The following is a 15,861-nucleotide window of genomic DNA, read 5'->3' as shown; positions in this document are numbered from 1 at the left end:
GGGTTCGAATCTCGAATTTCCCCATTGTGGGACTAATAAAGGCAATATTAAAGTCCTTTCCATGTTTTGTCAAGCCACACATGGAATACCAAAACGTCAAAAATGCTCCAAAATCTCACAAATTTAATTTCAGTATTCCAGATCTGGAGCTTGTCCCAGCTGACGTCCAGAACCGGTCGCAAGTCAGTAACAGCTTATTCGCAGCCACACACAAATAATGTCTTCAAATAATCAAACAAATACATCTCCAGTTTTATTATGTTTCTTACCAGAAATACTTTACATTTACATTATTGCAGTTGGCATAACAAAAGCAATTGTATTCTCGGCAACTTCACAGCAAATTACTGACAAAATAATGTGAACCCAAAGGACACTCTGACTCGGTATCGTAATGTTCACTTGAAAACATGGACAGCAGGACTATCTTCAATTCAATAAAATTCTGTCATTCAAGTAACACCACACGACTGAAACTTTCCAATGCAAATATTCAAAACACACAAATTGGACACAACTTTGTCTTATATAAGAGCTTCAAAATTGGGAGCAATTGAGGGAAAACAATCTCTGGTACAAATTTGGCTTTAAGTGAGTCCTGGAAATTGCCCAAATGAGCTGAAAATGGCAACTGAAAACAAAAATAGCAAACTTGCCATGTCTTGTCTTGTCTTTTGTGGCTCTACTCATGATAGACTTGCCAAGCAAATTTGACTTGTTAAGTGAAACCTGTTTTTTTTTGGAAATCCTTACACTGTTGTCACAGAGACACCGATTATCCATGTTCCACGATTCAATAAATATGGCACAATACTACATCAAACTAGAGAATGCAACTTCTGTAGAAATGGCGAACGAATGCTGCAATGTAGATGCTAAACGGAAATGCAATTAATGAATTCATGAAATGTGCACTTTTTGAGACGAGGAAGGTTTGAATCGATTACGATATATAGATGGACAAAAAAAAAAACAGCATGATGAAAATACAGAATTGAAACGATGGCATTCACACAATCGTAATGACTTTTCACCATCCGGTATAAGTGAGTCTTTCCAGTGTTTTCAGAATCTACAGCAGGCCCATGAGACTTCGGACAGCTATTTCAGAAAAAAAGTCACTCAGTGCATTCAGCGATCTCGGCTCCGTCCACGAGAAGCGTGTGAATGAGTCCGTCTCGTCGCTTCCCGCTGCTCACCGCCTTCACGCAGCAGTTGTGCTCGCCCAGGGTGAAGTGCGTTTCGGTGCCGTCCTCCACAAACTCGCCCTTGGAGATGACAGATCACGCGGTGAGAAGATGACCACATCTATTTTAAATTGTGGAAAAAAAGCAAAATTGCACTTACTGCAGTTTCAATCTTCTGTCCATTACACCAAACATCCATGGTGTCTTTCTCTGCAAGACAAGGAAGGTGTGTGACAGAAGAAAAAAAAACACAGTTGGGTTTTAATGACCACTTGATGATAGGTCGCTCTCATGTGCGACCTGTTTCCTGACACTTGGGTCACTTTAAGATGGATTAACCATGACAACAAGATGGTGTGCACTTGAAAGCAGCTTAACCTCGATGCTGAATCAGCAGGCAGCAAGAAATAATCATTTGCAACGTGACAAGATTTGTCTGTCAAATGCCACATTAGGTAGAAATGGCCACTTCAACTTGACTACAACGCACCAAAAATATCACTCTCTAATATTGTACATTATCAAAACAGAACGCGAACATCATAAAACAGAATGTTTAATAATTTCACGGTTTGTGCTTCATGATTTAATTCTGCAATTCCATTCAATATGCTGTACCCCGTTTTGCCACCAGGAGGCAGTGAAGTGTACAGTCATGCAGACACAAACGAAGAAGATTAACGCTAGCAACCAGTTGAGCGTGTAGCCCGCCGTCGACAGCTGGAAGGGCTCCGGCACGCACGCGACCCTCGAGAGGTGAAGCAGCTCAGATAATGGATGGATGAATTATCATATTATACTTTTTATGGAGGAAAATAAATATACCAGTGAGTATCTGCCTAAATGTGTTACGCCGCCGTTTGTGTCGAAATATCCGTTGCTTAAATAGCGTGTATCGAAGCTAACCGCTAGCATGCGCATGGTTGTTAGCGTGATGCTAAAGCAGAGCTCTGTTGTAGTTGAAAATAAAATAGACATTTATTTCTCTTTTTATACTTACTGTGCGAGTAAACATAATCTGGGAGTGGCACTTAACTGCTTTGAAGCTCTCTTTGGATGAATTGTTCACTACTACTTCTGGTGAAGTGAGTCCAATTACGTTCACGGCCACTTTCCGATGCCAGTGCTGCCTTACAAACACAATTTAACTTCCGAATCATATTGCTGAGCCCCATATGACAAGTGTACAGCTTGTCTATTTTTGTCTGTTAAAAAATAAAAACATGGACTTACGAATTTATTTATTACACTGCCTGCTATAAAGCAACAATGTTTTTTTTACATGTTTAAAAATATTCTAAGAATATCATTTTATACATTTAGTTCTTTTTTTTACAATTGTCTACAAGACTTTTTAATTGTCGCAACAATTATTAACTATTGCTTTGCTTGAAATATCGATTTGAATGTTGAATTGAATCATATCGCTTCGAAACTGAACTGAATCGTATCGAATAAGCAAATCTTTACAGCGGAAAGGTGACGTTGGGCGACTGTTCAATGCCAACGCATGTTAGTTTTTTTTTGGGGGGGGTTCTCTTTTTTCTATAACAATGTAGTTTGGATTTCAACGCATTAATTTATGAAACATGCACTGACCGATGTCTTGGTGACCCGACAGTGCCAAAATGATCTTGGACGCTGACATTTTGAAACTATCCATACAGCCGTAAAAAGTCCAAATTGAATGATTTCCGTAACAAAACATCTGGCGGCTCTGCAATGCACGCATCTAAAAGATTGAGCTCACAAGCCAAAGCAAAAACATCATTAATCAGGTGCCTCCGCAGTTGTAACAGTAGGAGGAGGAGCTCACCCAAGACCACCCTGGAATCCATCCCATCTAGGTTGAGCACCCAGGTGCTGGTCACCTTGGCCCTGTTCTCCAGGTACTTCTTGAGACTCTTGCCGTTGATGTCCAGCGTGTACTCGTAGGCGAAGCCACTGACTGCGTCGATGTTGATGGTGGCTTTGGTGTCCAGCTTGCCCACCATGAATGTCTCCTTGCCCACCAGCTTGAACATCCAGTCCCGCCTCAGCACCTCCTAGGAGAGCAAAATTTTATTTATTATTTTATTTATTTATTTGAGTATTTAAGGGCTTGGATACAAATATTTGCTATCATAAGTGATTTTTACTTCCACAAAGTGTGGAATTAAACAACCAAACCAAACTTTTGTGTACTGCCCACTTTTGAAAATGCAGCTCTGTCACATCTCAAATTGTCTGAATCACAAGTTTCTCCTCCCTTAATTTGAAAGTTATGCTGAGCAAAGATCTGCCACTTTCAAATGACAAGTGTACAAAGTTGGACTTCACAGTTCATCTTATTTTATTCGTGTTCACTATTTTGTCAGCCATGACTAATTTAATTTGAACATCTGTGATGTTTACAATTAAAAGGCTGGGTTTGCTGCATTAAAAGTAGTGCCGTACAAATCCAAATGTTGTCCCTGACATGATGAGAAGTTCATGATTGTGATCACAAACAATATTGAGCAAAATCATTGGGATCATATTTGTGCAGCAAACTGCTGTCTCCAGCTAAGAAAATGGTTGTTGTTTTATTGTTCAACGTCCTAGTTGCAATCCTGATCATGGTAACAAATGGCGAACTCAGCAGGAGAATCCCCCAATGTACCTTTCCGTCGACGTAGATGACCCTCTTGCCGGTGGTGGTGCCGTGCTCGAAGGCGATCCTGTGCACGCCGTCGCTCAACGCGACGTCCCACACGGCGGCGAGGTCGCCGGACATGCTCGCGGCTGCTGCACACGAGCACAACACAACCTTGGCGAGTGCTTCACTTCACTCTGGACGTCATAGAGCGAGCGAAAGGGCTAAATGAACGCCGTTATATCGGAAATTATTCGAGAGAAACCCCGCAAAACAACAACGATAAAAATCCTGCGAGTGGTTGAGCCGGCTTTTCAACACAAGTTGAATATCCAGTGTCGAATTGCTTCCCTTAAAAATAAAAGCTGTCGACCCTTAAGTAAGAAACATTTATCTTTTCTTTTCTTATTTTCAAATCGGATACATTTATTACACACATTTTTATATCTGCTACTACAAAATCTATGCATATTAATGGGTTTTCGGTTGAAACTGCCCAAAAATTACGTTTATTTTGAAAAGGGAAAAGGAAACGCCGCTGCACGAACAGTCGTCACAGCGTAATCTCTGCTATTAGATTTTACACAGCGCTATATGATTTCAGCGTATGTGTCCAGTAAAGGTTTTTTTTTTTTTGTAATTAAAAAAAATAAGATTTGACTTAATGTGGCATTTTCTCTTTCGCAAATTACCTTGATGTCTTCCGGGATGCGCTGTAGCAGGTTTTAGGTGACTTTCGACTATAGCTTGATAATGCAGCGTGAGCTCCAGCTGTATGCTGTCTTGTAACCATAGCAACTTGACATCCGCCTACGTGTACGATTGGCCACGCCCTCTTAAGTGCAACGCGGGTTTAAAACCAAAAATAAAAAGAATCTCGTTTTAGTGACCTAGCCAGGCTAATTTCTTTTCTTTATTTTGACAATGTTGCTCAGCAATGGGGCCTTGTTCGGTCTACTAGACAGTACTGTACATACCATGTTGGTTGGAACATTTTAGTGTTGCACTATCCTCCTCAGCCAGCAGGGAGCAGTAGTAGATGACATCGTCATTGCAATAGATCAAGTTGACTAATTTCTTGCTCTATAATCAGCATATTCTTAGCCATGAAATGCATTTGGAATGGAAGTTGTACATAAACCATTGAAAGTGAACTGCGTGAAAAGAAAAATCCTAATTAAAGCAATAAACAGTGATTTGTTTCATCAATTGGCCTCGAGAATCAAGCAGTTTCAGCGCATTATTTTTTTCTAGCGTTGAAATAAATTTTCGGTTAATATTTTCACGCATCCTTGTTACCTTCATTGCATCTTTCTTTCCTTGTCTTCTACGTCCTCTTTCCTTCCAGCCTTCCCTTCTTCCCTTTCCTTCTATCTTACTTTCAAACGTCATTGTTTCTTTTTTTTCATCAGTCATCCTACATCCTGCGTCCTTCCTTCTTTATACTCCTACAAATAATAATTGATAGTAAGTGTAAAAATTTCCTATGAATGACCATGAGAGGCAATTGAGAACAGTTTCTTATTTACTCCTTCCATACCTCCTTGTTTCCCTTCTACCTGCCATCCTTCTGTCCTCCCTTTCTTCTTGAACTGCTTCCTTCGTTCACTCTTTCATTCTTTCTTTATATATTTCCTCCATATCATCCTTTGTTTTGTTGTTCCTTCCTTCATTTCCCAGTCTCCCTTTTTCTTGCTTTCTTTCTTCCATTCTACTTTATGTCCTCCTTTACTTTCTTCCCTCTTGCATTCCTAACTTCCTTGCATGAATAAGTTTATTTCTACAAAGGGTCTCCACCGTGTGTACTTTTGGTGCAGCTCAGCCAGAGCATGTAAAGTGAACGAGGCAGCCTCGTGAACATCACTGGGATTTTTTAGCTCTTGCACATTTCATTACAGCACTTGTGATCTGTCCACTTGTCTTAGTCATTGTCACTGTTTTCATTGTACGGAGGAAGCAAATCCAGCACGCACGCTGTCCTATTTGTCTTCAGGATCTCTCTTGTTTGAAAACGGGGCCAAGTTCCAGTGTTTGCCTTTGTTTTTGTCCGCATGATGGCCAAAGATTAAGTTTGTGGACACAGCACAGGAAGGTCCTGCCTTGTTATTGTGGCTACTCGATGGCATGACAAAACAGCCTCCTTCTTTGTTAGATCTTCATTTTTGTGGCAGTACAGGCGGACCCCTCCTAAACCCCCCACTGGCCATTCCAAGTTTCTTCTGCAAATGTTGTCAGCATCTTGCACATTCACATCATTTACGTCACTTGTTGCTTATTTAGTAATGCAACAAATGTTGTGTACTTGACATTTTCGTGCCTGTCATCGTTGGGGCTCACGGTGAGATGGAGTCCATCCCATCTGCACGCTCTGAGCTGGTCGCAGGCCACAAACAGACAAACATTTATTCACAGCTTGTTACAATAATAAGAATGTGGAGGTCCTCAACTTTTAAGAATAGATGCAATACAACATAACTTTATTTATGTAGCACATTTCACAACAGCTGGAGCCGTAACAAAATGCTTTCCAAATGGTGTCATATAAATTAGAACACAAATGAATGTTTTTCTCTCTCTGTCAGAGCTCTGCTACTGCTCTGTGCTTGAGGTCAAAACATGAAGGAAATGCGAATAATATATGAATCGTGTAGTGCTCTGAGGTCTGCAGACCCGGGTCAGAGTTCAAAGCAAATGCGGTGAAGCAGCATTTAGCTGTTATGCGGCAGTGTGAGTACTTTAAAAACTGTAACTGGATTTCTTTTAAATCCCATTTCCAAAATCTTGTCCAGTAATTTTATTTTTAGCGAGCTATCTTTTCTTTTTGTTCTGTTTTTGAATGCCTATAGTTCTTTTTGTGTGTAAACGCTTTGAAATGTTGTCATTTCAGTGACTTGAAGCCTCGCCTTGTTCATCGGGATGGCAGGCGAGACGGAGCCGATTGGAGATGACGCATCTGCCGTGCAATTAACTGGCGACCAACCCAGGTTGTACCCCGCTCTTCTTGTCAAAGGTAAAGTCGCATTAGGTTTCATCTCAACCATAATGGGAACCTCGACTCTTTCATGCTCTGGTGTGAATGGTTGTTTGTCTCTGTAATATTTGCTTGCCCTAAAAGTGACTGGCAACTCGTGCGGGGCGTTTCCCCGTTTCTCTGGCCAAAAAGTCTTCGGGAATAGTCTGGAGCTCACCCACGCTGCTTTCATTTCAGCGTGTGCAATGGCATCAAGCGGTCGGCTCATTTTCCAGTCTTTCGTTCCGTGGAAGGTGCGGCTTGCATTACACCGCTTTGATTTTCCCCCAAAACCTGATCCGCAGCCTTCACGCTCCCCAACTAAATGGCAATCACGGTCAACCACGTTTGCTGACGGTGGATTTGGGTTGGCTAAAATATAAAAGCGGCCATTCGAATGTGCAGTGTATATCTCCGTCCAAAACACAAGATGACTTGTGGAGGAGAAAAGCCGAAAGGTATCAGTGTGTCATTTGAACAAAGGCACCCTTTCGAGCCCGCCGGTTGTTGGCGTTCCTGTCCAATAAGCCAACACAGCAGGCTTTTGTGAGCACACGCATACAAAGATTGGAAAATCACGTATTTACGGAATGGTGGGCGAAATGGAATGCTCGCTCGCTTGTCTGAATTGATTTGCGATGTCATTGACTTTCTTGGTCACGAGCGAAACTTTAAGATTTTATACACTTTACAGTCACTGAATTATAGCTCGTTAGCTTTACGAGCAGCGAAAAAAAGGGGTGCCAAAAAACAATAATGCTGTAATGAGCCGAAGATGAGAGGCCGCTAAAGGACACGACAACATAAAATATCTCTCACAGATTGTGCCATTTTATGATCGCAAACAAAAAGATAAATGTGAAATATGTGCCGTACGAACACAGAGGAAGAAGGAGAGACGGCACATTGATAATGTGGCGTGCTTGGAGCATCCGATGCCCAAACGCCCTTCACATATGTTGCCAAATGTCCAGCCCCGCATTAGCATCGTGAGATAGCGAGCGCCTTTCGAAGCTGATTTCTGGTGAGAGATAAGTGAAGGTAATCGTATGTTGAAAAAAAAAAAGAAAAAGTAAACGTCCTCGCCAGTGAATGAAGGAAAGCATAGTGTTGTAGACCAAAAAGATGACAACGCTTTAGTCTTTCACTAATGTTATGTTTTGCACATCAACACGAAGAAACAAACTTCCTTAAAAGGAAGTACAGATGTATTCATGTACTAAAAAGCTAACTCCAACTAAAGCGTAGGCAGGTATTTCTTTCCCTTGCCACTAGAGGGAGCCGAGCTCCGATACCTCAACGTCAGCATGGCAAATGAAGCTTACGTGCAAAAAAGAGACATTTTTCCTGCGTGGCCTGTCAACAGCCTGCTCAAACTGGTATTCTTTTGATGAGTCATCTGGGCCAACGGGAACAAATAGCGAGTCACTAATCACTGACATGCCAGAGGTGTGACAAGAACCATTTCTATTCACAAAGTCCCTCTTTGTCACTAAGCCCCAACGATATCGATTCTGATTTATACAATTCCTGATGAATAGAACGTGTTGATTTAAGAAGGAGCAGTTGAAGTCTTTTCACTCGCCTTGGTATGCGAGTGCAACGCGTGTCCTTCTTTGAGATTTAGCACCCTGCCTCGTGATGAATTTACCGGAACCTTTGAGGAAACGTTAAACAATTTCCCAGCATCTTGGGAAAATCGTCTGTGACTCGCATTTGTGGCAATGCCACGAGGAAAACCTAAAAAGGCGTTTTCACTCATGGAGGCAGCGCTTCATCACCACATTAAAACTCCCCAAATGTGCACGCGACATGCATCGTTGCACACGAAGCTGTTTTTTTTTTCGTGGAGTCACCAAGACAGGACGTCATTAAAAGGAGAAGTTGTGCCAGTAGCCACGGAGATAAACCCAGAAGTTTTTGTTCATCTCTTCCGTGTAAGAATTGCCCAAGTGTCTCAAAAGTCCATTCATGAAAAGTGCTGACGAGCCAGAATGCCTGCAGTCAGCAGCATGAGCGACAACCGTCAAAACTGTGGTCAACCACCAATACTATTTTGCGGCGGGCGCATTCTGAGCCTTGGGCAAATCCTGTCATGAAAAAAAACAAAACAAATCATAGGAAGTGTCAAAAAAACAAAACAAACGTGTTGTCTTCTGTGCTGCCTTCACTTGAACACACGAAAACGCACGCTAATCGGCCATTGTTGATGTTGTAAAGATTCAAATGTATCAAATATTCACTAAATTGGCTTTTAAACATTAAAGGCTTATTGTGAATCAAAATGCAACGTAGTCTGCGATGTTTTGGAAAACGGCACGGGCCGTTTTAATGAAAAACAGATACACACGTTCAACCATGATTTTCTGCTTCAAAATGAAAACTTTGTGGTAAAACATCAAAGGCGTTTTGGGAGTCAAGATGCTTCGGGGGGAAAAAGATCAGAAAAAAAGCAGTTTGGAAAAAAATTTTCCTGGTCATTTTTTCTTCTTCTTTTTGGGGAAACTAATTACTAATTATTTGTAAAAACAAGGGTCATTTTCTGAGCAAAAATACCGACTTTTTTGGGGGGTGAAACCTGATCATCAAAGGTTTCTGCTATTAAAAACCAACAGTTGAGGGGGAAAAAAAGGTCAGTGTTACCCTTTACGTCCGGGGAGAAATAATGAAATGGGAACTACTGTGAAAAGGAGCTCAAGTTCACAAATTGATGATGTCGAGCACTTTCAAAACAACCAACGCTGTTTGCAAAGTGTTGCACGTCAAGTCAAACGCAAACGGATAAAAACAAATACAATTTGAAAGCTCCACTTGCAAGGTGCTTCAATTGAGTCCCCCAAAAACGTGAGCCCCGCCGCTGCAGATGCAAGCGGCAAGCGGCAAGCTGCACATTGACTTGCCACGGGAAAATGCACGACCGCTTTGCACAGGACGTGTGTGGACCATTAGTTTTTGCAAGTCGTCGCATGGCAGACTTGATTAAGTTTCCGAGGTCTGATTTATTTGGGCGCGCTTGCGCATGCGCATGCCAGCTCCACCTCCTTGTCTGCATTTCGGCAGCGGGCGACCAAACGGCCGTTACTCCACTTGGACGGGCTCGTCGCGTTGGAATGTGAACAAACAATATTTTGCAGCTGCTTGCCAAATAAACAAAAGGTCTGAAGCACCAGCATGAGCGTTAGTTTTTTTTTCTTCCTTTTCTTCGGGATGTAGTGCAACATCTGAAGTGGGTCCAGGTGTTTTTTTTTTTCAGTTTTAAATGTTCCTAAACTGTCACGTGTGAAAACGAGTCGACTGGAAAAACAATGAAATGCTCTACATTGATTCCCCCCCCCCCAACCTATCATGTTGGCCTGCTTAGTCATGCAGTATGGCGGCTCGCTGGCGTAAAGTTGCTGAGTCGCTTTTGGTGCCTGTTGCATCCTTTCTGTATAATACGACCATGTGTCCTGTCCTGTCCTGTCCTGTCCTGTCCTCTCCTCAACTGCTGTCCAATACTATGCTTGTCTATGTACGCTAACAGAGGGGAGCAGAGTCGCATCCTTGCAAAACCTTTCGTGTCTTGTCCATCATCTTCTCGCAAAGTCTCTGAACATTCGTGGCAATTCTTGCGGCAGTTATTGTGTTGCAAAATCCCCCCCCCCCCCGTCCCAAAGCAAACCTTCAACAGAGCTTGAAATCTATGTCACCAGTTGACAAGTGGCGTCTTAAGAGCTTCCCAGCTGTTTCTAATACGCAGAGCTGGTGGAGATGGCTTTGTTATTTGTTGTTGTGAATTTTTTGGGACTGTGGATTATTTTGAGTCGTTCTGTTTCATTTCATTTCTTGCATTATACGACACGCACACGATGTGTGCTGAGGCCTTTTTTCTACTTTATGGATCATTTCTCCTCATGCCGTTAACTTTGTACATTTTGTGCGACCGGCGCAAATATATTTTTTTCACACCAGGGGTTTGTGTGTTTTGTTTCCTCCCTGCTCTGGTTGCCGAGCCAATGGATCGAAATTCCACCATGGCAAGACAGTTAGTCATGTGTTCATTCACATTTTCTGGTCCTGACAAATATGACTCACCGGCCCAAATCCTCACTGGCTCCGCCCACAAGGACAAATTCAAATTTGCCAAGGAGTCTCCCAGAAAGAAAGTCTCAGTTTGAGCAGCAAAAGGCGTCAAAGGAGACACCACAAATCTTCAAATGTCATCTGCTCACCACTGAGACACGACTCGTCTTTTGATGAAATCCGGTCGGTTAGCACGGCAACTCTCTTTCGACTCGGCAGTCGCTGACAGCTGCTGTAAAATACGATCCCATCGTTCTGAGTTGGGGTGCGCTACTTGCCGACTCGATCATCCGTCCGACCGACGGTCGGCGCTTTTCGTTTACTCTTCGACACGCTTGCGTTGAAGATTTCCAAATATGTATCAGAGCCAGAATTCGCTCTTGCCTTGAGAAACAAGCGACCTGACCTACGAACGCAAAGTTGCGATAGGAGCGCTGCATCAACGAAGGCGACTCAACTCACTTGACGATAAGCAACACTTTCATAATTGACGGCGATTTCCGTGGCGTGATTTGGTCAGCGTACCTCGATGATCAAGAATTGCGACACACTTTCCACACTATTTTGCTGAAATGAGCCCGTTTTGTATCTTGTGCAAGGGTGCTGCGACGAGACATGCGACTTCTGCGCACCGAAGTGAAGGCCAGTGTGTGGAAAACGCAAAGACCAAACATTGGACATTTTCTTAACTGTCAATGTGAGATAATATCCTGATTTTGACGAAAGGGATGGAGATTATGTTTAGTTTTTTCAGTCTTCCCTCGCTATCAAAGAGGCATTTCTGTTGAAGCTGTGAACGTTTTCTTCACAATAAATCCACTTGATAGAGCAAAGGAACACAGCTAAACATTTTCTCTCCACCCCCAAACGGCCCCGAGAGAGAAAACAAGTCCGAGTGCAATGTTGCAAACCCTCCGCACCAGATGTGCACAGCTGCAGAGTTGAGTAACATACGTCACACACACTGCGCCAATTGTGCAGATGTGCAAAAGTCAAACCTGACAGTCAAAAAGGTCAACTTTCTTCTTGCCGTTGAATCATCTTCCTTCCTGCTTGAAAAAAAAAGGACGAGTCTCAAAGGAACTGGACTTGTTGCAAGCTGCGAAGGCCCGAGGGGGGCGACAATCAACACACTCCGCTTGTCCTTTGGTCCACTTTGGAAAGGGCCGCTTTGGCTTTTGAGCTTCTCGCACGACGGCAAACTTCTTTTGAAAGCGACACTGAGGAGAGCTCCAAAAGTTTGAGTTCAAAACAAATCATAAAATAGAATCTGCCAGGAATTTGATCATGCGTTCATGAAAAGAAATACGACATGAAGCAAAGTGGACAAGAAGGGAAGTCATACAAATACTGTGTTCGAAATTATACGAGCGCACTAAACGTTTGAGGTTTTTTTTTTTCTTGGCAATGTTTTTTGCGGAGTTGTGAATGGTGGGTGGATGACGTCAAACAAAATAAGAGTCCAGCTTTGGGTAAAAAGGGAAAAATCATCATCATCATCCCCTGACCACACGCTTGCTGATGAGCAGAACATGTGAAGAACATTCAAGGAACAAAAACACATTTTTTTCATGGCAGCGTTGCAGCAACGCAACAATTAATAATTGCTGACAAATTCCCAACTATTTTCATCGTTGATTCATCATTTTGGGACCGCGTTTAAATTCCCCAATCCTCGAGATTTCTCTCTTGTCACAAGAATAAATCTTCTCCAATTTCTTGTTGCCTAAAACAAACATCTGCTTTTACTTTGCAAAACAGTTTGGAGGATTTTCTGTCGCTGTTCAGCACCAATCCGGCAACTGAATCCCAATTAACTCATGCTTGTGCGTTTTCTGCACAAATTGAAATAATCTGAATCAGAATGTTCTTTATTGTCATTGTGCTCAGTGAACCACGAGATTGGAGATGTCCTGTTTTGAATAACGAGATTGGAAAAAAAAAAAAATACAAAAACAATGAAAAAAAATTATTGAGTTGGAGCTCCTGCAACGGACCGAAATGGACACGGCGCTTATTATTTAGTTGCCAGTAAATCCCGCCATATCCGCACCATCACCATCTGTTGTCGGGCGTGGGGAGGGCGTTTGTCTCTTTCCACGGCAACACTGGAGCCCTCCTCCCAAGAACCACGGCCGCGGGGTTTTTGTTTTTTGCGGGTCCCACTTGCGGCCTTGCTTCCAACTGTAACCCGAGCGCACCATGGAGTGGTGCCGTAAATCATGCGCATGACGTACGGTACGCAACATTCCTTTTCCTGCAAGCGGGAAACAAAAGAGGACCAAATCATAGTGAGATGAAGTAGGAAGGGAACCCCCCGCTGACATTGTCGCCCCCTCCCCCATTTTACAACAAGGTGACTGAGCAAATGAAGGCTGGCCTTTGGGCGCCCCATCCCCCGACACGCTCGCCACAAAAGTGGGGTGCGAAAAAGTCTGTCAGCAGGAAACAGGCAGTAAAGCGCACGTCAAACACGTGCACGGATCACGCAAGTCACACAGAACCACGTGGAAAGCTGTCCAGCGTTGAGTTGGCATTTAAGGGACGCTTGCGTGATGGTAAATTTGGCACCTTGATAAAAATGACAACCCTACTAAAATGCCCCCCACCCCTAAAAGTCTGTGTAGTGATTTAATTTTTTGTTTTGAGATTTACGGCAAATGAGCATCTTTTCTGGTTTCAACGTCAACGCATTGAGGCAAAAGTGAGGTCAAATTGCTCGCGTTGTCTAAAGCGGCGAGCAAAGTGCAAATCTTGTCCACTTCAACCTGTCAAAGTAGAAAAGCACACAACAACAAACGTGAAACCGAGCAGTAACAACCTCCACAAGAGCAGGATGGACAACGCGTCGGCAAAACTCTTTCACCCCTTGAGATATGCTTTGAAAAAAAAAAAAAAAGTTTGATGGCGAGGAAAAATACCAGAAGAAGTTTTGCGCATTTACAAACGTGCACTTTAAACTTGTTCCGTAACATCTTCACGCCCGAGACATCTTGCAGACGTTTTATTTTTATACATATGCTCGTTGAATCGGCGACGAGCACTTTGAACTCGGAAGCCGCGAGGCCGGCCGCCTCGTTGAGCCTCCGGATGATTTGTCCGCAGACTCTTTTCTTCCCAACTCTGGATTCGATGGGATGAATAAAAGGCGGGCCTGCGCTTGACAATAGCGCCACGCTGCTCCCCCAACAAGGGGGAAGGGCATCGCATTCCTCTCGTGACCCCTGCTTTGCGGCCGCCATTAAACAATAATTGCAGCTTTTTAGGCGCCCCCCCCAAAAAAATATCCGTGCTTGCTGATCGGATACATTTCTTGATTCCAACTCATTTTCACCTTATTTTTTTTCCTTCTTGCCAACTTTGGGGAAAAAAGAAGAACCTTGTGACGATTGTCAGTCACAATTTGTAATGTGTGAAAAGTGCAAAGCGTTGGGCTGATTTCCCATTTTTGGGATTGAAAATATCCCAAACTGCATTTTGCGTGTCTCTGTCATACGATAACATTTGTAACACGTCATCTTTATTCACAACGATCATTTTTTTGACCTTTGTGCAGATGAGTCACGTCGAGGGACGCGCTTCTCTTTAACCTCGTTCGTCTTCTTGCGAGTCTCAGGAGAAAGTGCCGAGTCATCCCCAGCGAAGAAGCGCAGCGTTTAAAGGGACGCTCACTTTTTGATGGAGTGCAGTTTAAGGCTTTATGTTATAGGCTATTGTTCGGGGGGGGGGGGTACTTTTATATTCTTCAGAGTGCTGAGCTCAGGCATCCACTGAACTTGTGATTCACGGTCCGAGCCCCCTAATGTCGTAATGGGGCATAAATCTCAGTGTGGAAATGCTGCAAACTTGCAAATGAGTTGGCGACGTGCTTTGCCTGATTCAGAATGAGCAATTAAGGGCGGGGGGGGGGGGTGATAGGCATTTGCACCGACGGGTATGAAGGTTTCAACCCAGAGGCAAAAGGGTAAGCTGTAGACCAAAAAAACAAGTCAACAAGTTTATTTGAGATTTTTGTCACACATACATGATCAAAAGCAGATCTGCAAGAACAAATGAACCGAAGCAGCTCACGACAAACGAGCCCGCGCGTCCTAATTTTCATGGCGAACCCGTCAAACGATCATCAAATGTGGATGCCGTGCTCCTGTTTTGGATATTCGCTTCCGGTTGGTGCTTGTTTCGCCAAATGTCCTAATCCCTGAGTTCAAAATGGCCGCCCCAATCAAAATGACCCACCTGCTCGATTTCCAGCCCGGTGCGACTTGGTGACGCTCGGCCGTCGGGTCGTCAGCGAGAACGCAGCTTAGCAAATCACAAGGACAAGACAAGAAACAGAAATGACGCGAGCAAACAAACGGCAAATCTATGAAGGCGGCGATAAATATGAAACACACCAAGTGAAGAACGCCTGCGAGAGCAGAATGTGAGTCTCTTTGGAAATTCAAAATAAATAAAAATGAATTTGATAATTGATGAGTGGTTGATTAATTGTTGCACCTGTTGAGGACATGGCCGCCTGCCTTGAAGAACGTGAAGTCATAAGCATGAGTCAGAAAAGTTGCTGTAAATTGTTGATTAAATGTTGATTGACTTCTGAAATGTGGCACAGATGATTTTAAATTCAGGGGGAAAAAGGCACAAACATATTTTTGAATTCTGCATGGTGTAGAAACATAAAAACAACGCAGCTCCAGAAATGACATGAACACATAATTGTATTTATGTCATGTCAGGTCAGTATACTATGATGCCCTCATATGTAGTTAAAGCTCTTCAAGCTCGACCACATGAAGGCTTTAACGTTTTTTTTTTTTTTTTGCTTGAACTGGTTGTTGGCCGGCGTTGGGGGGGTTGCGACGCATGGAAAAAGGAGGTTAGTGTTGCATCAGGAGCAGTGTGGCAGCCGACGAGGACGAGACGAGGGGGTGGGGTGGTGCAGCAGCAGCACAGGAGGAGGAGGAGGAGAAACGGAGAAAAGGAGGGGAGGA

General features: G+C 43.3%; 1 protein-coding gene and 1 long non-coding RNA gene across 2 annotated transcripts; one reads left to right on the top strand and one right to left on the bottom strand.

Moving 5' to 3' along the window:
- Positions 1–240: 240 nt before the first annotated feature.
- On the bottom strand, positions 241–4,593 carry faima (Fas apoptotic inhibitory molecule a). Its single transcript, XM_088314267.1, has 5 exons — positions 4,494–4,593; positions 3,829–3,953; positions 3,004–3,232; positions 1,348–1,397; positions 241–1,268 (listed from the first exon to the last, which is right to left on the bottom strand). The coding sequence occupies exons 2-5, from the start codon at positions 3,940–3,942 to the stop codon at positions 1,119–1,121; spliced, it is 543 nt and encodes a 180-aa protein (XP_088170393.1). The 5' UTR covers positions 3,943–3,953; positions 4,494–4,593; the 3' UTR covers positions 241–1,118.
- On the top strand, positions 1,830–14,610 carry LOC148323923 (uncharacterized). Its single transcript, XR_015846436.1, has 3 exons — positions 1,830–2,014; positions 6,689–6,811; positions 14,430–14,610. It is a non-coding gene; the product is annotated as an uncharacterized LOC148323923 (long non-coding RNA).
- The last annotated feature ends 1,251 nt before the right edge of the window (positions 14,611–15,861 follow it).

The sequence above is a fragment of the Idiotropiscis lumnitzeri genome, chromosome 14 (genome assembly GCF_059441095.1).
Source record: "Idiotropiscis lumnitzeri isolate Australia: NSW breed Sydney's pygmy pipehorse chromosome 14, RoL_Ilum_1.0, whole genome shotgun sequence".
Taxonomy (NCBI): domain Eukaryota; kingdom Metazoa; phylum Chordata; class Actinopteri; order Syngnathiformes; family Syngnathidae; genus Idiotropiscis; species Idiotropiscis lumnitzeri.
Note: the sequence above shows the minus strand (reverse complement) of the source record. Positions and strands in the feature narration are given on the sequence as shown.

Bases quoted from the DNA above. Each gene is read 5' to 3' on its own strand.
- faima (XM_088314267.1), bottom strand. From the start codon at position 3,942: ATGTCCGGCGACCTCGCCGCCGTGTGGGACGTCGCGTTGAGCGACGGC. The intron at 1,398-3,003 runs GTGAGCTCCTCC...CTTGTCTTGCAG, and splicing joins GGATTCCAGGGTGGTCTTGG to AGAAAGACACCATGGATGTT. The intron at 1,269-1,347 runs GTAAGTGCAATT...GTCATCTCCAAG, and splicing joins GACAGAAGATTGAAACTGCA to GGCGAGTTTGTGGAGGACGG.